Source organism: Schistocerca cancellata, chromosome 6 (genome assembly GCF_023864275.1).
Source record: "Schistocerca cancellata isolate TAMUIC-IGC-003103 chromosome 6, iqSchCanc2.1, whole genome shotgun sequence".
NCBI classification, from domain to species: domain Eukaryota; kingdom Metazoa; phylum Arthropoda; class Insecta; order Orthoptera; family Acrididae; genus Schistocerca; species Schistocerca cancellata.
The window spans coordinates 200,055,519-200,083,115 of NC_064631.1; the positions used below are offsets into that span (position 1 = coordinate 200,055,519).

Here is a 27,597-nt window from a genome sequence, read left to right on the forward strand (position 1 = left end):
TTAACTAGCCATCTGAATGCTTTGAACATTTCACTACAAGGTAAAGATCTGCTAATTACTAATTTCATAGATCGAATACGAGCTTTTAAAATGAAATTGACACTTTGGGTGAGTCAGCTGGAAACAGGAAATCTAGCTCATTTTCCTAAATTACCATCCATGCAAGATGTTCACAAAAACTGTGAACGTTATTCACATAGTTTAGTTGCCCTTAAGGAAGAATTTGATCAGCGCTTTCAAGATCTGACAGCACTAGACAGTGATTTTGATCTGTTCACCTCTCCATATTCAGCGAATATTGAAGAGATTCGTCCTGAGCTGCAACTAGAAATTATTGACCTGCAGTGTGACAGAGAATACGGAGACAAATTTCAGAACAAGAAAAACATTTTGGAATTCTACAGACACTTCCCTCAGCATAGATTTCCTCGTTTGCACAAACTGGCGGTTACAATAATATCAAAGTTCGGTTCCACGTATGTTTGTGAACAACTGTTCTCTGCAATGAAATGTAACAAGACGCGCCTGAGAAACGCATTTTCTGATCGAAATTTAAACTGCACGCTGCGCCTACAATGCACAGGAACAATTACTCCGAACATAAACGCAATTGTAAAGGGCAAAAAGTACAAGATAACCGAGAATCCCACACTTCAGTGACACCTTTTATTGTGTAACAGTTCACAAATTAATACGAATGTAGAGGCATACACTAAGCTAATAAAATTATCTGGCAAGTGTACATTTTACTTTATTTGTTTAATTTGTCGCAGTATAATTCGTGAGTGATATCCCTGCAGGTGGCCGCGGATTTACATTGACTGGCGGCAGCTGTTGTGTGCCTCACATGACTCTCCCCACTCTCCGCTCTGGTCCGGTAGTGGGGGTAGCGTGCTCGCGCTGCTCCGTGCTCGCGCCTTGCTGCTCACAGCTTGCTCCGCGAGCACGTATATTGTGAAGCCCTGGTCTATATGATACTTTACTGCCCTCACCATTTCATGTCTCAAAGCTACCCATTCGTCTTCTACTGTCTTCCTTTCCCATGTTGCAGTAAATCGCTGCCTAATGCTCTCTTTCAAACCCTCAACACAACCCCTGGCTCTTTCAATTTATCAGGGTTGCATTTCCTTAATTTCCTACATTTCTGTAGTTTGTTCAGCTTAAATCTACAGTTTGTAATTAGTAAATTATGACCAGAGTCCATATGTGTCCCTGGAAGTGTTCTGCAATTTTAAATCTGATCAGAAAATCTCTTCCTTTGATTATGTAATCTACACTCCTGGAAATGGAAAAAAGAACACATTGACACCGGTGTGTCAGACCCACCATACTTGCTCCGGACACTGCGAGAGGGCTGTACAAGCAATGATCACACGCACGGCACAGCGGACACACCAGGAACCGCGGTGTTGGCCGTCGAATGGCGCTAGCTGCGCAGCATTTGTGCACCGCCGCCGTCAGTGTCAGCCAGTTTGCCGAGGCATACGGAGCTCCATCGCAGTCTTTAACACTGGTAGCATGCCGCGACAGCGTGGACGTGAACCGTATGTGCAGTTGACGGACTTTGAGCGAGGGCGTGTAGTGGGCATGCGGGAGGCCGGGTGGACGTACCGCCGAATTGCTCAACACGTGGGGCGTGAGGTCTCCACAGTACATCGATGTTGTCGCCAGTGGTCGGCGGAAGGTGCACGTGCCCGTCGACCTGGGACCGGACCGCAGCGACGCACGGATGCACGCCAAGACCGTAGGATCCTACGCAGTGCCGTAGGGGACCGCACCGCCACTTCCCAGCAAATTAGAGACACTGTTGCTCCTGGGGTATCGGCGAGGACCATTCGCAACCGTCTCCATGAAGCTGGGCTACGGTCCCGCACACCGTTAGGCCGTCTTCCGCTCACGCCCCAACATCGTGCAGCCCGCCTCCAGTGGTGTCGCGACAGGCGTGAATGGAGGGACGAATGGAGGCGTGTCGTCTTCAGCGATGAGAGTCGCTTCTGCCTTGGTGCCAATGATGGTCGTATGCGTGTGTGGCGCCGTGCAGGTGAGCGCCACAATCAGGACTGCATACGACCGAGGCACACAGGGCCAACACCCGGCATCATGGTGTGGGGAGCGATCTCCTACACTGGCCGTACACCACTGGTGATCGTCGAGGGGACACTGAATAGTGCACGGTACATCCAAACCGTCATCGAACCCATCGTTCTACCATTCCTAGACCGGCAAGGGAACTTGCTGTTCCAACAGGACAATGCACGTCCGCATGTATCCCGTGCCACCCAACGTGCTCTAGAAGGTGTAAGTCAACTACCCTGGTCAGCAAGATCTCCGGATCTGTCCCCCATTGAGCATGTTTGGGACTGGATGAAGCGTCGTCTCACGCGGTCTGCACGTCCAGCACGAACGCTGGTCCAGCTGAGGCGCCAGGTGGAAATGGCATGGCAAGCCGTTCCACAGGACTACATCCAGCATCTCTACGATCGTCTCCATGGGAGAATAGCAGCCTGCATTGCTGCGAAAGGTGGATATACACTGTACTAGTGCCGACATTGTGCATGCTCTATTGCCTGTGTCTATGTGCCTGTGGTTCTGTCAGTGTGATCATGTGATGTATCTGACCCCAGGAATGTGTCAATAAAGTTTCCCCTTCCTGGGACAATGAATTCACGGTGTTCTTATTTCAATTTCCAGGAGTGTATTTTCGGTTACTCCATGTGTCTTCCACGTATACAACAATTTTTCGTGATTGCTAACCAAGTATTGGTACTGACGAAATTGTGCTCTGCACATAATTCTGCCAGGAAGCTTTCTCTTAAAGTCCTTTGCCACAGTCCGTGCTCTCCTACTACTTTTTCCGTCTTATCCTTCTTCTACTATTCAACTCGTGTCCCATTCTACACATAAATTTTCGTCTCCCTTAACTATCTGAATAATTTATTTAATTTCATCATACATTCGTTCAATCTCTCCATCATTTGTGACTCTGTTAGGCATATGAACTTGTACTACAGCGGCGGGTGTTGTTTTTGATATCTTTCTTGGCCACTATAATACTTTAAGAGAGCAAAGTAATATTTGAAAGCAAATTGACCTTTGTACTTTGCGTTGATACATACAGGTGGGATGTCTCTTCAATATTCATAGAACCCACACGCCTTGTTCAGTATCTGAAGTACCTACAAAGCTTCGTCAGCATAAGGAGAAGCCAACCAATTCGTTTTGTGTAGCCCACTGGGCGCCAAAACACGACTGTGGTTCGATATTGGTACCCCCTTAGTGAAAGCCATAATGGACTTTCAAATTAAGTGCCACGCGACTTTATTTCCACTTCTAAATAATGTGAATTATTTAACAAAATACGTAAACATTTTTACTGTGACAATAAAAAAACACACGTTGTTCATTTATTGCCACTGTTAGTGTTTACGGATTACGGTGTATTTGGGACCCAAACATGAAAGTTGTAAGCTCTTTGGACCCAAAAAACTGGGTGGTTTTGGAAATTAGCCTTATGCAAACACAATTAGTTTATTTTTTATATTTTACCAGACATGTTTCGACACCAATGTGTCATCTTTTGTGGGTCACATTTTATTAATGAAAAGTGCAATATCACATTTGTAATAATTTAACTGCTGTATGCCTAAGAAATACAATATTTGCAATTTACTTAGTTTTGTTTGGACACTCACCTTAAGATTACATCGCTGACTGAACTGTATTACTATACATCGATTTAAGTGCTCGTTTTCGTCGATTTTTTGACAGCATGTCATCTGCAAACTAGCCATGTAGAAAATTATTACGTATTTGTGTAGAGCTGTTCCCAGGGCAGAGGTTATGTACGTTTCTGTACTTACATTTTCCGTCCTGTTTCGTGTCCCTGGTTGGTGTCTCAATCAGTTGCTGTTTTGCATTGCTTTCACTCAGTTTATCACAAATTTCCGCTCACTACTTCACCTCACATGCACGTACACAAAATGTGGCGAAATGTGATCTGTACAGACACTTCAGATACACACTGTTTCAGAGCTGTCACGTTATTGTCGTTGCTCACTTGTTCATCATTGGTCTTGTGTTCGTTATGGCGCTGAATTTGAATGTGTGTGTGTGATAGAGAGAGAGAGAGAGAGAGAGAGAGAGAGAGAGAGAGAGAGGTGGGTTTAGAACCTAGAAAACAGAAGTGTTTTTGTATTTTTTGTGGGGAGTCATTTTTGTATAGTTCATTGAGTGTTCCAAACAGTGTTTTGTTGCACAGTGTTATATTTTCATTCAGGACTCTCTTTCCCTGTATTATTGCTTTTTGTATGTGGTAGTTCTACTCTATTGTGAGTTTTTGGTAGAGACTGTTGCTTTCTCTGAGGATCTTCAGATCAGTCTCCATTTTTTTTGGGTGGTGGTTTTCTTGTATTAGATGGTCTGCAAAAATTGAGTGTGTACTATCACTTCTTAGGGCTCTTAGGTGTTCGGAGTACCGTACCTCGTTTTGAAAAATCTGCATGTTTGGCCTATGTAGATCGATTGGCATGAACTGCAGGTTAACTGATATATTCCAGATTTGGAGAACTTGTCTGCAGAGGTGTTCTTAGGTCTTAGATTCTTGTGCATGACTTATGTCTTCCATCTCTGGTGACAATTGCGCTGTCGCGTTTAATCGTAAACGCTGGTGTTCAGTCGTTTGTTTGTCAATATAACTGTCTGCTAGAAACTTAATACAATATTTATCATCACTGAATCCAAAATAAAGACAGCTCTCTTCAAAATTCAATATGACGTTAAACTCTGACGGCCAATCTAAGCCAAATAACACTTCTCTATTAATATTTTCTACTACCAGAAATGTTTGCTGTAACGTAATATAACCGATGTTACGATTTACTCGGATTTCGTATTTTACAACCTTATTTTTAGTTCCAGTTATACCTACTCCGGTCACTGGTAATAGTCGTAAGTTATGTTTAGTTCTTAATGTATTAAACAATCTACTAGAAATAATTGAAGCTTTACTACCAGAATCAATAAATACGTCGACTTCGAAATCTTCTATCTTTCCAACTATAATCGGTTGTGGATTAACTGTAGCTACGCCGGGTTCTTCTAGTTACCATTCTTTAGTTGGTACTTTATATGTAAAGCAAGCATACTTATTATAAGGTAGGCCTTCTAATGTACTCCCACGACCTGGATCTCTGGATCTCTGGATCCAGACCTGGATCTCACGATCTCTGGATCCAGATCGCCCGACGTTTTCCTCATTATTTGTAATCACCGGCTGGTTACCAAACCTAGGTATGACGTTTCTATTTTGTACTCTATTATTACCAGGTACAAACTCCTGCGTATTTACTGGGCCTATATTCGAAGGTGGATGTCTCTTTTGATGATTTTCAATACTCCTACTCTGATTACCCCGGTGTACTCTAGCAAATTCGTCTCATGTCTTTTGAAATATACTATTATTAATGTTATTATTATTCCTTCTGTAGTTTTTATTCTTATTTTGATGCACATTCTCATTTCGGTCCTTATTTATTGCATCAAGTGCGTCGACAAAAGATAACAACTCTTCTACCGTTTTCCACCCGCTAAATAATATGTCTTTCCTAGCGTAAGTGGGTAATCGCCTTATCAAAATCTTTACCAATACCTCTTCCTCCATTGGTTTATCTAAATATTTTGCTCTTGTTAATTGCCGGTCAAAATATCTTCTCATCGTACTTCATGTATGGTTGTAATATTTTGGGTCCCATAAATCAGATATTAACTTCTCTTGGGCACTTGTTGACCGATATTTCTCCTTAAACTTTTTCTGAAAGTCTGCCCAAGGCGAAAAATTCTCTACATTTACTGTACCCCATTGTGAAGCCTCTCCTAGAAGGTAACCTACAGAAAATTCTATTTTTTTTTGCGTCTTCCCTATTTTTCGGTAAGGCTTGATTAAATCGTTTCAAGAAATGAGTTGGCTGTACATCTCCATCTGGTTTAAATTTGTGAAATTGTCTGGAGAGTCCAGAATTTGCTCCCCATTGTAAATGTCACTACCTCACTAGTCAACACTACATTCTGTGAAGCCACCTCTTTCTGTACCTTATTGTGGATAAGTTTGAACTCTTTCCACAAATCGTCCATGCCTTTCTTAGTATCATCAGGTATTGCAGCTAAACGTGACGGAACGTTGTCTGGGTTTATCCTCTTGGCAACTTTTCGGTCGATCAACTCCTCCACCTGTTCCTCCAGACCGCTTATATTTATGGTGTCTGAGGCTGCTAGCTTTTCCTTAAAATTTCTCTCCACGTCATCTACTCGAGTGTTATATACGAAGTCTTCACGGGTTGTCAGCCGAGTAGCGCCGCCGCAACTTTTTCGATGGAATGCGTCTCCATCAGCTTCAGGCGAAGTGTCGGGATATCACTCTCTCCTTGCTCACTATGAATGACAGCCTCCCAGAGGTTGCCTAAAAAATAGGTCTCTTTGTCCTATGACATTCACTCCAAAATAGTAGGTTGAAAGTTATAACTGGATAAAGAAAACACTGGACTTGCCCGACAAGGCAGGATAAAATAACTTGTATGTGCTAGTAGATCTAGCCATGTTTCTTCTTGGTCCTGGCTCTTGGCACCACATCTATGATGCATTGCCAATCCCAGGGCGTGAAGACCGGGTGGGAATTAATCAAAGCTAGGTCTTTTTTAGATACGACGTTGTGCAGGTTTGCAGCTGCCCAACGAAAGTCATATGGTTGGTGGGGAAGAGGGGGTTTGGGAACATCGGGAGGGTTAAAAGGGTATGGATGGTAGAGGTACGGGTATGTATCATCTCGCAGCGACTCCGCTAGAATGTCCATCACCAGCTTAGCCGCTTGCGGGTTGTCCGGCAGCGGCAGGTGGTCATGTTTACCATGTTTGGCAGCCTCCTCTCGGACCATAGCAGTGACAGTAGCGACTTGTGCTGCCTCTTCGTCGTCCTCTTCTTCCGGCTGCTGTACCACCTCCTCCATTTCCTCGACAACCCCTGCAGCAACCTGCGTTTCCGCGTCGGCCAGAGAGGCGGTCGTCTGGGTTTCTGCATCTACCCCCTTCCTAATGGTGGTCGGCGCCTCTTCTCTGCGAACAGCCAGAGTCAAGGCCTCCGTCAGTTGCCACACCTGACGGCGCTCCTCTTCCAATTCCGCCTTTAGGGCGGCAACGGCTTCGTCCGTGGCTTTCTGTAGCGATTCGCGGAAACTACCGTAGTCGTCTTCTTCGCGGGGCCGCGGGCCGCTTCCCCTAATTGGATATGGGGGCGGGCCGGCCGCCTTGTCTTGTTGGGCCACTTCTCCAGGTTTAGCGGCCTAAGTCTTCTTATTCCGTTTCAGCTTGCTCCAATTCTTTATGTAGCTGCAACGACGATAGTTTGCAGCGTGTGCGCCGCAGCATTTGACCTCGCGGCTTATTAAAGTCGCGTGTATCATGTGCCTTCGCACACTTCATGCATGCGACCGTATTGTTGCAGGACTTTGCCACATGGCGAAGCTGTTGGCATTTGTAGCACTATGGCGTCTTCATCTTCTTCTCGCTCTTCTTTCCACTTCTCACTTCATCGGCCAGGTGCTCCAGTAGGACGGCGAGAAGGCGAGATCTTGACTTCCCCTTGGCTTCGCCTCCCTTGCCATGTCCAGCCATGTCTGCGACGTACAACAGCGACAGCGAGGAAGTTAACCGCAGCGAGTCCAGCAGCGGTCTGTCGGGACATCACTCTCACTCTCATCTGATACTTTCCCCTCTTTGGGGATGTGTTTGGGGGAGTTTGTAGCCTTGAGGCTTTTACTCCACTTTGTACGAGTGTGTGTGTTTATTTCTGTGATGTGATGTGATGATTGTTCTGCATGTGTCTGATACTTGCCTGGGGTTGGCGAGATGATTGATATTATGGGGGAAGGAAGAGGATCAGGAATTCGATATAAGGATTTTTCTCTTCGACTTAGTCGTCGAAGATCGTCATTGGGCGTTTGTGCTTGTCACGGGACATGTCATACCGACCTAGGGACTGGATGGGGACGTTTCCTGGCTTGGAAGAGCTTTCATAGAAGGTCGTTGCCAGATCTTGGAAGCGCTCTTTTAGGAGTGGGATTTCAGCAGTGGCATGCAGATCGCCAATAGGGAATCTGAGGAGTAGGTGCAGTAACCTCCTGAAGGAGCGGTTCTGTAGCCTCTGGAGTTTGTCCAGGTGCTGCTTCGCCGCGTATTCCCAGACAGGGCATGCATACTCCATTACTGGCCGTATCAGGGCAGGGAAGGGTTGAGGATGGGGTATAGGATGGACATTCTGTCACAGACCTTCCTGTGGACCTCGTCTGTGTGACGTTTCCACGTAAGACGAGAGTCCAAGGTTACGCCAAGGTACTTGGCGGTTCTGCGCCAGGGGAGTTGGGTTCCGTTTAGGTGAAGGTGGAGGGGGGGGGGGGGGGGCGTTGAGGAGGTCCGCGCCATCCGAACCTCCGGGTGATCAGCATAGCCTACATCTTTTCAGAATTGATGGTAATGCGCCAGCGAGGGGCCCAAGTTTCTGTGTCATATAAAACCCTTTGTAGCCTACAGATGACCAGGCCCTTGTTCGCATGTCGTGTGTAGAAGGCTGTGTTGTCTGCGTACTGCGCTGTGCGCACCAGGGGGGCCGTTGGTGTGTCCGCAGTGTAGAGACTGGCCCCAGGACCGATCCCTGTGGAACCCCAGCACGAATACACCTTTTGGTGGAGGTGGCGGTTTCTACTTTGACAGAGAAAGTCCTATTCGTGAGATAGCTTGTGAACTGCTTAGCGATGCTCCCGGGGAACCCTTGCGTGTATAACTTGTAGAGTAGCCCTCTATGACATACAGAGTCGAAGGTTTTGGCTAATTCTGGTAACACTATCCCGCAGTAGCCTCTGTGGTTGAAGCCCTCTGTGGCTGCTTCAACCACTCTCATGATCTGTTGTGAGGCAGAGAGGTTCTGCCGGAATCCGAATTGGAAATCCGGCAGAAGTTGCTCTCTGGTAATATGTTCCTGAATGGGTTTTAGCAGGAGGCGCTCATAGATCTTGCTGAGAGTTGGCAAGAGGCTAATCGTCCTGTAGTGCTGCGGGAATAGAGGGTCATTCCCTGGTTTGTGTATCGCGACCACTCCCGCGTGTTTCCAGCAAGCTGGGAACTCGCGGCAACGAGTAATCTCGTTGAAGACGTTCGCGAGGTGTGTGATCGCCGGGGGTGGGAGGTTTTTAACTAGCTATTGGTGACACTGTCGTGTCCTGGCGCCTTTTTGTGGGGAGGGACGTAATTACTTTTGCCACGTCCTCGGGGGCGAAAAGTGTGGGTTCGTCCTCTGGGTCATCCTCAGCATTGAGTAAGACAGCCAGTTGACGACGGACTACCTCTCCATTTTCTTCATCCTGGGGTTCTGCCGCTTGAAACTGCTTCTCGAAGGAGTGGGCGAGGGCGTTGGCCTTTTCAGTGTGGCTGTAGGCCAGACCCCACTCGCCGTGCAGCGGCGGCATCCTAGCGCGATCACCTAAAATGTTCACGTAAACGTTGGCTGTGACACGGCCTTTTAGAGTAATGATGGGACCAGCAGAATACCCTGACATGGGTACCGACCCCATCACACTTCCACCTCGTTGGTTAGCCGTTGGAAGCAAGCTATGAGGACTGTAGGCTTCTTTTGGGGTTCTTCAGACGTAAAGCCGTCCCAATGTTGGAAATAACGAAAACGTTGACTCGTCGAACCGTATGACGTCTCTCCACTGATCAGCCGTGCAGGATTTATGCTGCTGACATGTTCTACGCTTCTCTGCGTTAGTTGTTGCCATTAATGATTTTGATATAGCAATTCGTCCAAGAATGTTCGCTTTATGGAGTTGTCGACGGAGAATACAAGAAGGTAAGGGGTCTCGAAGATGGCTATTGAGCTCTGCAGTCACTTTATCCGCCGTAGTTTTGTGTTGTTTTGGCAGAGTTCGTGTCAGTGTACGACGATCTCTGTCATTTAGTTTTGATTTGCGCCCACTATTACTTTTAGACGATTATGTCTTTCCATGTTTTGTGTAGGCTATCATGACTATTGAAACAGTTGCTCTCGATACATTCAATAAGTTGACTGTCTTGGTTACTGATCGGGTAATCGGTTCCCCTCAATCTGCCCTCTCTTTGGAACTCTGTTAGGTATTTCATTGCACATCGACCTTGGCCTCTATATGCAAATATGAAGTGTGCGCTCCTCGTAAACAACCTGCACTGATGCCCAGTCCGTACTGAACACGCACTGTCCAGCGCGACACGTGCCTTACCTGCGTTGTTGACCGTCAAACACAACCATCCCATTACTACCACTGTTGTTGTTGTGGTCTTCAGTCCAGAGACTGGTTCGATGCAGCTCTCCATGCTACTCTATCTTGTGCAAGCTTCTTCATCTCCCACTACCTACTGCAACCTACATCCTTCTGAATCTTTTTAGTGTATTCATCTCTTGGTCTCCCTCTACGATTTTTACCCTCAAGATGCACCACAAATTTCTCTTCTCTCCAGTTCTATTCAATACCTCCTCGTTAGGTATGTGATCTACCCATCTAATCTTCAGTATTCTTCTGTAGCCCCACATTTCGAAAGCTTCTATTCTCCTCTTGTCTAAACTATTTGTCGTCCATGTTTCACTTCCATAAATGGCCATACTCCATACAAATACTTTCAGAAACGAATTCCTGACACTTAAATCTATACTCGATCTTAACAAATTTCTCTTCTTCAGAAACGCTTTCCTTGCCATTGCCAGTCTACATTTTATATCCTCTCAACTTCGACCATCATCAGTTATTTTGCTCCCCAAATAGCAAAACTCATTTTCTACTTTAAGTGTCTCATTTCCTAATCTAATTCCCGCAGCATCACCTGATTTATTTCGACTACATTCCATTATCCTCGTTTTGCTTTTGTTGATGTTCATCTTATATCCTCCTATCAAGACACTGTCCATTCCGTTCAGGTGCTATTCCAGGTCCTTTGCTGTCTCTTACAGAATTACAATGTCATCGGCGAACCTCATAGTTTTTATTTCTTCTCCATGGATTTTAATTCCTACTCCAAATTTTCCTTTTTTTTTCCTTTACTGCTTGCTCAATATACAGATTGAATAACATCGGGGATAGGCTACTACCAATATTCACATTATTTTGCCTATCCCCTCTACGATTTTGTGTATCAGTGACATGGAGACATGAAAGCCAGCCGATCACTGATAGGTACAGGGTTGTGGGGGATGGTATCATCTGTATGACATTCACAAAATCAAGATTGCATAACATAACACTGACAGTTATGGGGCAGTCCATCACGTACAACAAACCGTTGTGGGTCTTAGTCACTCCATCACGATTCCTTTATCCTGCCCCATCCAGTTCTGTTGCACCAATTTCTTCCAAGTCGTCTCTCGTGGTTTTTCTATCCGTTTTCTTCCAAGTGATCTCCATTCAGAAGCATTTTTGGTTACTTCTCCAGTACTCATCCCACGGCTACGTCCAACTTAGATTTTTCTCCAGTTTTTTATTACTCTTACAATTTCTTTACTTAAATCCGGTTGAGTACGTGTGGGGTGCGTTGAGGAGAGGTGTTGCTGGGTCCTAATTGCCGTCGTGTGCCCCTCAGGTACTACCAGGCCACAGAGGAGGGTCAGCCGTCCAGACGGCAGGTGTACGCCGTGGACGAGGGTGGCGAGCCCCGCTGCCTCAGCTGCAGGCTCAAGAGTCCAGAGAAGAACCCCTGCCTGCGCGCCAGCGCCTCCTTCAGCGCCGACCTCAGCTGGTTCACCATAGAGTGCAGTGGTCCCGACCCGCCTGTCGTCACTATACACTCCACGGCCGACAACAGACGTGAGAACATAGTTGGAAATTTCAGTTTCATAGCAACTTCATCATTAAAGAAATGTGTCGTGCATACTGTTTATACACCAGTTTTTTTTAAAAAAAAAAGAGGTTCAAATGGCTCTGAGCACTATGGGACTTAACATCTATGGTCATCAGTCCCCTAGAACTTAGAACTACTTAAACCTTACTAACCTAAGGACATCACACACATCCATGCCCGAGGCAGGATTCGAACCTGCTACCGTAGCAGTCGCGCGGCTCCGGACTGAGCGCCTAGAACCGCTAGACCACACCAGTTTCATCTTGTAACTTTCACTTCTAGTCCAAAACAAAATCAATTAGAAATTCATATTTACACTACTGGACATTAAAATTGCTACACCACGAAGATGACGTGCTACAGACGCGAAATTTAACCGACGGGAAGAAAATGCTGTGATATGCAAATGATTAGCTTTTCAGAACATTCACAAAAGGCTGGCACCGCTGGCGACACCTACAACATGCTGACATGAGGAAAGTTTCCAACCGATTTCTCATACACAAACACCAGTTGACCGGCATTGCCTGGTGAAACGTTGTTGTGATGCCTCGTGTAAGGAGGAGAAATGCGTACCATCACGTTTCCGACTTTGATAAAGGTCGGATTGTAGCATATCGCGATTGCGGTTTATCGTATCACGACATTGCTGCTCGCGTTGGTCGAAATCTAACGACTGTTAGCAGAATATGGAATCGGTGGGTTCAGGAGGGTAATACTGAACGCCGTGCTGGACCCAACGGCCTATCACTAGCAGTTGAAATGACAGGCATCTTATCCGCTTGGCTGTAATGGATTGTTCAGCCACGTCTCGACCCCTGGGAGATGGGGACGTTTGCAAGACAACAACCATCTGCACGACAGTTCGACGACGTTTGCAGCAGCATGGACTGTCAGCTCGGAGACCATGACTGCGGTTACCCTTGACGGTGCATCACAGACAGCAGCGCCTTCGATGGTGTACTCAACGACAAACCTGGGTGCACGAATGGCAAAACGTCATTTTTCGGATGAATCCAGGTTCTGTTTACAGCATCACGATGGTCGCATCTGTGTTTGGCGACATCGCGGTGAACGCTCATTGGAAGCGTGTATTCGTCATCACCATACTGGCGTATCTCCCGGCGTGATGGTATGGGTTGCCATTGGTTACACGTCTCGGTCACCTCTTGTTCGCATTGTCGGCACTTTGAACAGTGGACGTTACATTTCAGATGTGTAACTACCCGTGGCTCTACCCTTCATTCGATCTCTGCGAAACCCTACATTTTCACAGGGTAATGCACGACCGCATGTTGCCGGTCCTGTACGGGCCTTTCTGGATACAGAAAATGCTCGACTGCTGCACTGGCCAGCACATTTTCCAGATCTCTCACCAATTGAAAACGTCTGGTCAATGGTGGCCGAGCAACTGGCTCGTCACAATACGCCAGTCACTACTCTTGATGAACTGTCGTGTCGTGTTGAGGCTGCATGGGCAGCTGTACCTGTACACGCCATCCAAGCTCTGTTTGACTCAATGGCCAGGCGTATGAAGGCCGTTATTACGGTCAGAGGTGGTTGTTCTGAGTACTGATTTCTCAGGATCTATGCACCGAAATTGCGTGAAAATGTAATCACATGTCAGTTCTAGTATAATATATTTGCCAATGAGTATCCGTTTATTATCTGCATTTCTTCTTGGTGTAGCAATTTTAATGGCCAGTAGTGTATGAAAGAACCTTCATGCACTAAAGAAATGCCTCCAAGAGACAATGAGGCGTCCAATTATGTGTGGCTTACCTGAAATTATAATTCAGGTCAAACATTGTTGTATTGAAACATATTCTGCATTTTCTTCTTTTTCTTCGGATCTGTAATTGCTACAAGTACCATAAACTAGGGTTACTTTGGTGTTGAGGGTTATATTGACTCGAAGACGAAAAAAAAGTTTCAGTCTGTTGCCAGAGCCAACAGTTACTGATGGGGTTGTTAGCACTATGATTTTCCGATGGCTATCAGCAGATTCTTCGGTATGGACAGATTTGTTACTTCATATACTGGACACTATAGGCTCTGTTCTTGCTCGTTTGTCACAGTGAAAGAAATATTGTTTCATTGCTTCAAACTTTTATGCACTTTCAGAGGATACATATTTTTTTTCAAATTCCATTTTGCAACATTATGCATAATCAGTTATATTTTTGTTGTACAGGAAATCATATATGCAAATTGATTTAAAGTTTGTCAACGTAACATACAAATTTGGACTGCTTGAGCCTGTTTTTCTCACGGGGTTTGGGATTAAGTAACCCTGAATCATATTTCCGACCTTGAAGTATGATATTAATATAGGAACAAATCCACAGAAAATATTCATTTGCAAAACTACATTGTTTTTACGAAAACTAGTTTATTGAACTGTTTTATAGCCGTTACCAAATAGAAGACGAGGCTGCCCTGATCGAATGCATGGAGACCACAAACAAACCTTGCAAATAGCCAATAGCGAAGAATATCTTATTCTACAAGCAAACTATTTTTGTATTTTGTATTATGTCACTCTAAGCCATTTGTTTAACATGAAATTTCAGTCTTCTTTGCTTAAAGCAGTGAAAATTATTATTGAATCACGGAGGAAAAGAATAGGGATCAAGTTAGCCAACTGTAAGTGTAACATTAACCCAAAGTATATTATTTTCACAAAAAATTAATATGTGAAAAATTGGAAAGTAATAAGTTTTTTTCCTTCCTAATATGCTGTAGATCAGATGGAATTACATTTTGTTGGAGGCATACTGAGTTATAGAGTAGTGGATAACACATCTGCCTACTAAGCAGGAGACCTGGGTTCAAGTCCCGGCCTTAGCACAGCTTCTATCCTTATTGAATATTCTGTGGTTTCCGAAAAGCTTATATGATTTGAAAAATCATTTTTTATGCCTATTATTTTGTGAAGAGGTGGAATATAATTGTGGCCAGAAGCAGCTGTAGTTTATGGTACATTAATGGATTTCAGTAGTATTAAAATGAAACGTTAACTACTGATTTCAGTACTCGAAAAATGTGCAGTCATCGTAGTCCCAGGCCCGCCAGTTTGTATAGCTTCGAACGTCGTGGGAGTAAACGCAGGTCTCTAAAACAGGGATTCCCGAACTTTTTCTCTGACCGAACACTTTGAAAATTCTAGTACTCTGGTGAAGCATTTTGTTTGCTTTGAAGGTTAATAAAATTTTAAAAAATTAGAGAAATATGTATTCAGCAAATACTTCAATTTTAAATCATAAGTAATAACACGGAAATCATAATAGAATATTAGAAAGGTAATTAGTATCGTCAAAATGTCGAGAAAATGCCATTTTAGTAACACTTTTTCGCGGAGTACTTTTAACTTTCCGCAGAATATGGTTTGGGCAACCCTGCTCTAAGGAAGCTGTGTGAGGCCGACAATTTTTTAGTGGACGGCCGCGCGTTAATTGGTCTGCGCGGTCATTACCTACATTACGGAACTTGACGCAATCGTGGTTATTGCTGAAATCCCTAAACACAGGAGGGATGGGGTAGGGGAAGGAAAACATGGAAGGGCGAACCCAAAACAGCAGCGTCATTTGTTGTTTGATTGTTTACATTTATTTAACCACCATATTACAGCATGAATAAATTGATACTCTAACCACAAATACTTATGAGTGACAAGATAAAGCTAATTAGTTGCTTACACCAATAATCTGCTTTAACAAATGATTTTACTTCAACAAGCCACAAAACTCAGTGCCAGAATAAACATAAAACAGTAAAAAAATTTAAAAACTTCTTTCCTTTTTAAACAGAAACTACTCAAGGTACAACAGCAACGATCTACTAAGACAATTTCAGAAAAGGCGAGAAAGCCTTCAAAGGATTTTCAGGAAACTAATTGACCATTTTCTTTTAATGTCAAAGAGGCTCTTAACAGAAAGGAGGGCAAATAAACTGCTAAAAACCAGCATAAAATCTACTGAAAATGTCATCAAGCACCAAAACAGCAAATGGAGTAAGGTTATCCACACGTGAGGCAGGTACAGTTTTAAGTTAGGCTCAAACAGTAATTATGGTCCAATAATTTGGAAACAGTCACGTAACGTAATAATTAAGACAGTCTTTTGTTTAAGAGAAACTCAGCTAGCCGGAATTCACCAAATGTGCGATACAAGCACATTCCACAAGAAATGTAAAACTTTATTTAAAGTTCCATAAATCAGAACATTAAAATCTCTTAGCAGGCAGTATAAACCAGCGGACTATGGCGATCGCGGACGTGCCTCAAAGGCAGCCGGTGAACACCGGAGCGCTGCATACGGCATCTAGTCCACGCGGACACAAGCCTCTGAAAATCCGGCCGTGGCTCAGAACACTATTTAGGGCTGTTAACAAACGCCACTTGGGTGAAACACAGGCCACTCAAGTCAGGCAGATATTAATGGGCACCATATCGAATAATGGTCAGCATAAGGTCTCTTAAACCGCCACAAAATAATGACTGGCAGTTATCTCTCAATATTAATAAGAGTAACCTACTACGTATACCAAGGCGAAAATCCCCATTAATGTACGAGTACAAAACAAATGCCCAGTCTTTGGAAGCATAAACATCCGTCAAGTATCTGGGTGTGACTATTCGAAATGATCTCAAATGGAATAATCAGATTACACAAGTAACGGGGAAGGCAAACTCTAGATTTCGGTTTATTGGTTGAATCCTGAAGCGATGCAGTCCGTCAACAACTGATATAGCTTACAATACCTTAGTTGGTCCAGTCTTGGAGTATTGTTCGTCTGTATGGGACCCTTATCAGTTGTGTCTGATTCAAGAGACTGAGAAGGTCCAAAGAAGAGCGGCAAGATTCTTGACTGGTACATTTAGCCATCGCGAGAGCGTTAAAAATCTCTTAGAAGGTTTGAAGTGGGACATACTTGGGGATAGACGGCGCGCTAAGCGGAAGGGGCTGCTCAGTTAAGATCTTCGCTGAGGATGTAGAGCATATATTATTACCACCAACTTTTATATCGCGCAATGATCACCATCCAAAGGTAAGGGAAAATTAGAGCTCGTACTGAGGCGTTCAGATAGTAGTTTTTCCCTCGCACGATCCGCGAGTGGAACAGACGGGGAGGGGGAATATGACTTTGGCGAAAATTAAAAATTTTTATCCTTAACCAAATTTTCATAATATAAAAAAGTATAGTAGTGGCGAAGGTAATTTAGTAGGATAAAATTAGATACGCGAAAACTTAATGAATGCTCAGAATAAGATCTGACAGTAATTTAGCGAAACCACACGGCAAGGAACAAAGGCTTGAAGAAAACAGCTGTGCAAGGAAATTGACAAGCTTACCCCTGCGAGGCGGCACCTATAGATCTTACAAGCAATGCCTCATTCCGTGGTCTTTAGACATGTAAATCTACGATACAGTTTTAATAAATATACCAAATACACGAAAATTTCTGTTAAAGCAACAGACATAAAATAAAAAAAGGTTCAAATGGGTCTGAGCACTATAGGACTTAAGATCTGACGTCATCAGTCCCCTAGAAATTAGAACTACTTAAACCTAACTAACCTAAGGACATCACACACATCCATGCCCGAGGCAGTATTCGAACCTGCGACCGTAGCAGTCGCGCGGTTCCAGACTAAAGCGCCTAGAACCGCTCGGCTACAACGGCCGGCCATACTATAATAGATTAAATACAAAGTGTTTAAAAACACTGAAGATACAGGTACAATTATGTACACAGACAAATTCGACTGATCATAAATATGAATAATCTGAAGGAAGAGAGCCTCGACCTTGATAATTACAGTCAAACAAATACACTGAAGAGCCAAAGAAACTGGTACACCTGCCTAATTCGTGTAGGGCCCCAGCGAGTCCGCAGAAGTGCCGCAACACGACGTGACCTGCACTCGACTTACGTCTGAAGAAGTGCTGGAGGGAACTGACACCATGGATCCAGCAGGGCTGTCCATAAATCCGTAAGACTACGAGAGGGTGGAGATCTCTTCTGAAGAGCATGTTGCAAGGCATCCCCGATATGATCCGTAATGTTCATGTCAGGGGAGTTTGGTGCAGGGTTGTTTAAACTCAGAAGAGTGTTCCTTGAGTCACTCTGTAGCAATTCTGGACGTGTGGGGTGTCGCATTGCCCTGCTGGTATTGTCCAAGTCCGTCGGAATGCACAATGGACTTGTAAGAGTGCAAGTGATGAGACACGGTGCTTACGTATGTGTCACCTGTCAGAGTCGTATCTAGACGTATCAGGGGTCCCATATCACTCCAACTGCACACGCTCCAGAGCCTCCACCAGCATGATCAGTCCCCTCCTGACATGCAGGGTCTATGGATTCATGAGGTTGTCTCCATACCCCCACACGTCCATCCACTCGATACAATTTGAAACGAGACTCGTCCGACCAGGCAACATGTTCCCAGTCATCAACAGTCCAATGTCGGTGTTGAGGGACCCAGGCGAGGCGTAAAACTTTGTATCGTGCAGTCATCAAGGGTACGCGAGTGGGCCTTCTGCTCCGAAAGCCCATATCGATTATGTTTCGTTGAATGGTTCCCACGCTGACACAATGAAATCTGCAGCAGTTTGTGGAAGGGTTGCACATGTGTCACTTTAAACCCTTCTCTTCAGTCGTCATTGTTCCCGTTCTTGCAGGATCTCTTCAGTCGTTGCTGTTCCCGTTATTGCTGGATGTTTTTGCGGCCGCAGCGATGTCGGATATTTGACGTTTTACCGGATTCCTGATATTAACGGTACACTCGGTGAAATGGTCGCACGGGAAAATCCCTACTTCATTGCCACCTCGTAGATGCTGTGTCCCATCGCTCGTGCGCCGACTAGAACACCACGTTCAAACTCAATCAAATCCTTATAACCTGCCACTGTAGCAGCAGTAACCGATCTAAGAACTGCGCCAGACAGTTGCTGTCTTATATAGGCGCTGTAGACCGCAGCGCCGTATTCTTCCTATTTACATATCTCTGTACTGTATTTGAATACGCAAGCCTACACCAGTTTCTTTGGCGTTTCAGTGTAGAAGATTTGTACTGATACAGAGAAACCGGAAAACCATCATCCTCTAAATCACATCACGGACGAAAGTATGTGTTGAGAAGAATGACATAAGGTTCCGTTGAAAACCATACAGGATCTGCATTTATCCATTCCGAGAAGACTGAGAGCTGCTTTTAATGACAGTGGTTACTGTACACCGTACTGAGCGTACTAATACGTTGTGTTTTTGCTGTTTCGATATTTTTGTCTACCTTCTGTATTTACCGTACCTGAATTTCGGAATTTTTATGTGATTTTTGCAGGAGATAACGTATAGACTTTGAACTTCATGTCTGCTACGTGTTAAATATTGATATAATTAAAAAAAAAATAAACGCATTCCCGTAACACTGACGAGCAGAGGCAATGAGATATGAAACTTTGGAAAGATCCATTGCCCAGCGAGGTATTTGCGTAGTTCGACGTAAAATTTTCCAGTGATTAACTTCTCATGGTTGGGATTCACAGTCATATAATAGTTCTTAACAGACATCATAGTCGCCGTTGACTGTATAAAGTAGTTATTATCACTATTGCAATTTCGGGCTAATGGCCATTTTCAAGTAACACTACAAAAGTTACTTCTGTCAGAATATAAAAGTATCTGATAATGATAATAAATATTTTATACAGTCAACGACGACTATGATGTCTTTTAAGAAATTTTCCAGTGAGTTAGATAGTCTTCGTGTTATAATCTGATAAGTTTAAAACAGTTTTCAGGACCAGACAAGAAGAACCAGAACCCCTGGTCTCATTAAAATTAAGAAAATATTGTGGATATCTTTAGAGACACCACATACGTCTATATCCTAAGTGTGTTTCAGGTTCTTTAAAGATGACTTTTTACGAGATGAGAAATTTAAAGCGGTTTTCAATCTCCACGGGCTGCGGAGCGCTGTAGCGGCTCCCTGCAGGCTGTGCTTGCGACGAAGTCATAACTTCAGACCATATAAACCACACATAATCATACTATTGGGTTTAAACGGGTGTTACGATTGTAGGTTCGAATCCTGCCTCGAGCATGGATGTGTGTGATGTCCTTAGGTTAGTTAGGTTTAAGTAGTTCTAAGTCTATGGGACTGATGACGTCAGATGTTAAGTCCCATAGTGCTTAGAGCCACTCCAACCATCTACATGTGAAACAGAACTTACCTCTTTCATACCACGTCAGATTACACTGAGGTGACTACAGTCATGGGATAGCGATATGCAGATACACAGATGGCAGTAATGCCGCGTACTCAGGGTATCAAAGGTCGGTACATGGGCGAAGTTGTCACTTGTACTCATGTGATTCATTTGAAAAGGTTTCCGTCGTGATTATGGCCGCATAACAGGAATTAACAGACTTTGAACGCGGAATAGTCGTTGCATCTAAACGCACGGAACATTCCATTTCGGAAATCGTTAGGGAACTTAGTATTCCGAGATCCAGCGTGTCAAGACTGTTCCGAGAATACCATATTTCAAGCACTACATTTCCCCATGGACAACACTATGGCCGACGGCCTTCACTTAACGACCGAGAGCAGCTTCGTTTGCTTAGAATTGTCAGTGATAACAGACAAGCAGTACTGCGTGTAATACCGCAGAAATCAAAGTGGGACGTACGACAAAAACGTATCGGTTAGAAGAGCGAAATTTGGCGTTAATGTGCTATGGAAACAGACGACAAACGCGTGTGCCTTTGCTAACAGTACGACATCGCCTGCAGCGCCTCTCCTGGGCTCATGACCGTATCGGTTGGACCCTAAACCGTGGCATAGTCAGATAAGTCCCGATTTCAGTTGGTAAGAGCTGATTGCAGGGTTCGAGTGTAGCGCAGACCTCGCGAAACCGTGGAGCCACGTTTTCAACAAGGCTCTGTGCAAGCTGGTGGCGGCTCCATAATAGTGTGACCTTTGGACTTGGTGAAATCTTATGGGACTTAACTGCTAAGGTCATCAGTCCCAAAGCTTACACAGTACTTAACCTAAATTATCCTAAGGACAAACACACACACCCATCCCAGAGGGAGGACTCGAACCTCTGCTGGGACTGGCCGCACAGTCCATGACTGCAGCGCCCAGACCGCTCGGCTAATCCCGCGGGGCTCTTGGTCCTCTGGTCCAACTGAACCTATCATTGCCTGTAAATGGTTGTGTGCGGCTACTTGGAGACCATTTACAGCCATTCAACGGCGGAGTTTTTATGGATGACAATGCGCCATGTCAAAGGGTCACAGTTGTTCGCGACTGGTTTGAAGAACATTCTGAACAGTTAGAGCGGATGATTTGGGCATCCAGTTCGCCCGACATGAATGCCATCGAACATTTATGGGACAGAATCGAGAGATCAGTTCGTGCACAAAATCTTGCTCCGGCAACACTTTGGCGATTATGGAGGGATACAGAGGCAGAATGGTTCAGTATTTCTGTAGGGGACTTGCAAGAGTCTGTGCCACAGAGTCGCTGTACTACGTCAGGAAAAAGGGGATCTCACAGCGTATCAGGAGGTATCGCATAATTTTTGTCACGTCTATGTGCCGGGTGATCAAAAAGTGAAGATAAATTTGAAAACTGAATAAATCACGGAATAATGTAGATAAAGAGGTACAAATTGACACAAATGCTTGGAATGACATGGGGTTTTACTAGAACAAAAAAAAATACAAAAGTTCAAAAAATGCCCGACAGATGGCGCTTCATCTGATCAGAATAGCAATAATTAGCATAACAAAGTAAGACAAAGCAAAGATGATGTTCTTTACAGGAAATGCTAAAAAGTCCACCATCATTCCTCAACAATATCTGTAGTCGAGGAATAATGTTGTGAACAGCACTGTAAAGCATGTGCGGAGTTATGGTGAGGCATTGGCGTCGGATGTTGTCTTTCAGCATCCCTAGAGATGTCGGTTGATCACGATACACTTGCGAATTCAGTAACCCCATTGCCAATAATCGCACAGACTGAGGTCTGGGGACCTGGGAGGCCAAGCATGACGAAAGTGGCGGCTGAACACACGATCATCACCAAATGACGCGCGCAAGCGATCTTTCACGCGTCTAGCAATATGGGGTGGAGCGCTATCCTGCAAAAACATCGTACGTTCCAGCAGGTGTTTATCAGCCAGGCTGGGGATGATGCGACTCTGTAACATATCGGCGTACCTCTCGCCCGTTACGGTAGCAGTTACAAAACCAGAATCACACATTTCCTCGAAGAAAAAAGGCCCGATAACTGTAGGTGTGGTAAACCCAACCCATACCGTGACTTTCTCGTGGTGCAATGGAGTTTCCACGACAGTTCTAGGATTTTCGGTAGCCCAAATTCTGCAGTTGTGGGCGTTGACAGACCCTCGGAGTGTGTAATGAGCTTCGTCGGTCCACAACACGTTACTCAACCAACCGTCATCTTTCGCCATCTTTTGAAACGCCCACACCGCAAATGCCCTCCGCTTCACTAAATCGCCAGGTAACAGTTCATGGATTTTGTACGCATCACATCGGAGGGTACGCCTAAGTGCCAACTAAACAGTAGTGTATGGAATGCCGGTGCGACGTGCGACTGCACGAGCGCTGACTTCTCCGTGCATAGACGAACCCGCTATAGTCTCCATTTCTTCCTGAACTGTCTCAGCAGCATTACGACTTGTGCTTCGAACTTCGAAATCATTCTCGCCACAGCTGCATTTGTCAACGGGCCTTTATCCGTTCGAATCCCCTTCCTATGGCGATAGGATCGTAACGCTGAACTAGCACATTCCCCATTCTGATAATACAGCTTCACTAAAAGCGCCTTTTTAGGTAACGTCAGCATGCTGCGACTGCTGGCGCATTTGATTCTCTCTTTTTCTTTTCTTTATTGTGATTTCAAAACCCGTAGAACAGGTAGGCTGGCAGCAGCACAATACGCCGCTCTTCAGCCAAAGATAGTACAATGATAAAAACAGAGAAGACACATGAGTTGGAACAAAACGGCGGGGAAAAAACAGTAGACACATGAACATAAAAAAACATGAAGCCGTTCACACTCGATGACAATCCACACTACAAATTGTTGACACGAAGCACAAACACCGAAGATGTCGATGGCACTGGCGAACGATGGAGTGTGACGGTGAACACTGAACACTAAACACGACGGCACACACGAGACACTGATGGCGATGATCTCCGGCGCGCGAATATCCACCTAGCGTGTGCAAGTCCGGGGACCTGCCAAGAGGGGAGTAAGGGTGAGGTGGGGGAGAGGGGAGAACAAGGATACCAATGGCTGAGGAGATGGGGGGAGGAGGAGAGGGACAAGGGAGGGGAAGTCTGGGGGAGGAGTGGGGAGAAATGGAGGAGGGTGGGAAGAGGGAGAGAAGGGAGGGAGGGTGCCCAAAGGAGCAAACACAGGAAGAGGGTGGAAGGATCAAAGCTGGTAGGAGGGGTAGATGGAGGGGAGGAGGGCATCATCAGGGAGAGGGAGCTGGCGGAAGCCACCTTGGGAGAGGGTAAGGAGGGTGGAGAGATGGAGACCGGGTGGGACGTGGGAATACAGGTGCGGCAGCGGGCGGGGGTGTGAGAGGATCGGCGAGACAAGCGGGTGAGGAGGATCGAGCTTGCGGGAGGTGTACAGGGGCCTTTCAGGGAAAAGGAGGAGGTGGGGGAACGGAATGAGATCGTACAGGATCCGCGTGGGGCAGGGGAGACGGATGTGATAGGCGAGGCAGAGAGCATGGCGTTCAAGGATTTGAAGGGATTTATAAAAGGTAGGGGGGGGGGGCGGAGATACAGGCCAGATGGCCATAACAAAGGATAGGGCAGATAAGGGATTTATAGGTGTGGAGAGTGGTGGAAGGGTCCAGACCCCACGTACAGCCGGAAAAGAGCTTGAGGAGACGGAGTCGGGAGCGTGCCTTGGCTTGGATTGTCCGGAGATGGGGGGTCCAGGAGAGTCGATGGTCGAGGGTGACGCCAAGGTACTTAAGGGTGGGGGTGAGGGCGATAGGACGGCCATAGATGGTGAGATAGAAATCAAGGAGGCGGAAGGAAGGGGTGGTTTTGCCTACAATGATCGCCTGGGTTTTGGAGGGATTGACCTTGAGCAACCACTGGTTGCACCAAGTGGTGAACCGGTCAAGATGGGATTGGAGAAGGTATTGGGAGCGCTGCAGGGTGGGGGCAAGGGCAAGGAAGGCGGTGTCATCGGCAAACTGGAGAAGGTGGCCGGGGGGTGACGGTGGTGGCATGTCCTCCGTATATAAAAGGCACAGAAGGGGGGAGAGGACAGAGCCTTGGGGCACACCGGCGGAGGTAAAAAAGGTGTAGGAATCCGTGTTATGGATGGTGACGTAGGAAGGACGGTGGGAGAGAAAGGAGCCGATCAGACGGATGTAATTAATGGGAAGGGCGAAGGTTTGGAGCTTGAAGAGGAGACCGGAATGCCATATGCGGTCATAAGCACGTCCGAGGTCCAGGGAGAGGAAGATTGCAGAGCGGCAGGAATTAAGCTGTTCGGAAAGCAGATGAGTGAGGTGAAGGAGAAGGTCGTCGGAAGAGAAGGATGGCTGAAAGCCACACTGGGTAACGGGAAGGAGGCAGTGCTGGAGGAGATGCTGGTGGATGCGGAGGGTGAGGATAGATTCCAGGACCTTGCTGAAGACCGAGGTAAGGCTGATGGGGCGGTAGGAGGAGACGGCGGACGGCGGTTTACCAGGTTTAAGGAACATCAGGATACGGGAGGTTTTCCACAGGTCAGGCTAGTAACCGGTGGACAGGACTACATTGTAGAGCCTGGCCAGGGTGGAGAGGAAACAGACAGGAGCTTCACAGAGGTGACGGTAGGTAACACGATCGTGACCAGGAGCAGTGTTGCGTTTCATGCGGAGTGTAGCATCATATCCTGTGTAGTGATAGGGGCATTGAGTTCTGTGTGTGCCATGTTGTCCAAGTACTGGAAACCAGGTGTGAGGGGAGGGACAGAGGTGTCAGTTCGATCTCGGACATCTGGGAAGAGGGAGTAAACGAACTAGGGATCATCGGGGATGTAAAAGACATCGGAGAGGTAAGAGGCAAAGTGATTGGCCTTACTAAGGGTGTCAGGGAAGGGATGATCATTATGGAGAAGAGGATAGTAGGGGGAGGGTTTAGTTCCGGTAAGGCGACGGAAGGCTGACCAGAACTTGGACGAGTTTATAGGTAGGGTAGCATTTAAACGGGTGCACGTCTGTCGCCAGTCCCGGCGTTTCTTAGCCGCGAGCAAATTACGAATGTGTCGCTGGAGTTGCCGGTGGCGTCGGAGTGTGTCTGGGTCACACATGTGGAGAAAGGCACGGTAGAGACGACGGGATTCACGGAGGAGGAGGACGGCCTGTGGGAGTAGGGTAGGACGGTGGGGGTGGATGGCGACAGTAGGGACATGGGTCTCGACAGCTTCAGACAAGGTCTGCTGGAGAAAGGAGGCGGCATGGGTTACATCGTCAGGGTGGCGGTAGGTGAAGGGGTGGCTATCGACCTGGGTGGAGAGGGTATCCCGGTAGGAATTCCAGTTGGCACAGGAATAGTCATGGACGTACTTTGGGGGAGGGTCAGTATGAGGGTCGGGGCGGGGGCGACGACTGAAACGGTGAGGAGGACAGGGAGATGGTCGCTACCAATAGGCTCCAGGACATCCACCGTTATACGGCCAAGGAGGTTAGGGGAGGAAAGGATAACATCGGGAGTGGAGTTGGATTCGGGACGGGTGTGCTGAGGGATGGGGATGAGGTCGCCTTGAAGGGAGGAGAGGAACCGAAGCCACCGCCGTAACTGGGCGGCGGAACGACTATGGATGTTGAGGTCTGCGGCGATCACGTAGGAGGAGAAGGTACGGTCAATTTGGGAGAGGAAGTCGAAGAGAATAGGGGCGTTAGGGCGGACATAGATGGTGGCGCAGGTGACGGTAAGGCCTGGGAAGAAGAGACTGAGGATCAGGTTTTCGGTGGGGTCGGGAAGGAGAGGTTGGAGCCGAACTGGGATCTGGCGGTGGTGACCAATGGCAACTCCGCCACGCGCAATCGAGAGGGGATTATCGGAGTGGTGAAGGAGGTAGGGCGACGTGTGGAGGGTGTGGTGTGGTTGGAAGAAGGTTTCATTGAGGAGGAAGGCATCCACGCAGTGGGTGGCAAGGGTGTGCAGGAAGAGGTTCTTGTTGGCGGGAAGGGAGCGGATGTTGTTGAAAAGGATACGGTGCTGTCGCGCCATGACTGGGATTTAGACAAGGGTGTCAAGACGGGAGAAGGTGAAATGGGCCTGGTTGTTGGAGTAGGTGGCATACATTTTTAAGTGGAAAATGGAACGGGCGGCGAGGGAGACCTGTTGGAGGGTGTGAGGGCGCTGGAAAGGGTGGACGTTTTGTTGGACAATGGTGAGGAACCTGATGATGTCCTCAGCCGGGGGGGGGGGGGGTGGACGTAGGGAATTGCCAGGAGGGGTGGGGGCGTCTAGATGACGGACAGGGATGGTGAGTTCAGGAGTGGTCGGAGGGGGTCGGGCTTTACACTTCTGGGAGTAGGTGGGATGGGGGAGATTGGATTCTCTCTCTCATTGCAGCTCCTTTTATACACGACTGTCATGCGCAGTCACTGACGTCTTGCTGTCCAGCGCCATCTGTCGGACATTTTGTGAACTTTCTTTTTATGGTTCTAATAAAACCCCATGTCATTCCAAGCATGTGCGTCAATATTTACCTCTGTATCTAGATTATTCCGTGGTTTATTACGTTTTAAAATTTATACTGACTTTTTGATCACCCGGTACATTCGGGACAGTTAGAGCGCATGATTTGGGCATCCAGTTCGTCCGACAGGAATGACATCGAACATTTATGGGACAGAATCGAGAGGTCAATTCGTGCACGAAATCTTGCTCTGGCAACACTTTCGCGATTATGGAGGGGTACAGAGGCAGAATGGTTCAGTATTTCTGTAGGGGACTTGTAAGAGTCTGTGCCAGATAGAGTCGCTGTACTACGCCGGGAAAAAGGAGATCTGACAGTATATTAGGAGGTATCGCATGACTTTTGTCATCTCACAAGGAGACAGCACGACCGTGGGGCCGATGATTTGTCCGAAATTTTGTGTGGTGAATGAGGACCACTAACACCTCAAGTGGTTAAAGTATTAGGACGTACTACTCGGAAAATAGCGGGAAAAATCAATCCAAAGTTTCTTAGGTGCCTTATGAGTATAAAACGTTAGTCTATTGCCTACCCGCCGTCTGGCATACATGGTTAGATCTCGGACCCGAACTCAGAGGTCTCGGGTTCGATTCCTTCTCCGGCACTTTGTTTTTTCTTCTGTTGCTTGCAAAATTGCAGCGCATTGTTACAGAAGAATCGTGAAATTCGTTCCCGGGAAGATTGTATAAAAATTCATTCTATAATTCACCGTCAATTATCGTCACCAATATTCCGAGAGATGATTCAATATGCCTGGTTTGCCTCAAAATTATCAGAAATTCAAAACATTTTTGTAAATGTTAATGGGGCATATTTTTGTACAGATTTATTGCAAACGCCCTGTGATTGAAAAAAAATCCGCCTTTATATGTTGCGCAAGATGTCGCAAAAATTATTGCTTTGTTTGTTTCTACGATGATTA

General features: G+C 46.1%; 1 protein-coding gene across 1 annotated transcript in view; it reads left to right on the forward strand.

The window, feature by feature from the left end:
• Window positions 1–27,597, forward strand: part of LOC126190822 (venom dipeptidyl peptidase 4-like) — a 382,023-nt gene that overhangs the window by 276,934 nt on the left and 77,492 nt on the right. Inside the window, exon 11 of the mRNA XM_049931391.1 lies at window positions 11,649–11,872. Coding sequence (XP_049787348.1) covers window positions 11,649–11,872 — 224 coding nt within the window. The remainder of the gene's footprint in view (window positions 1–11,648; window positions 11,873–27,597) is intronic.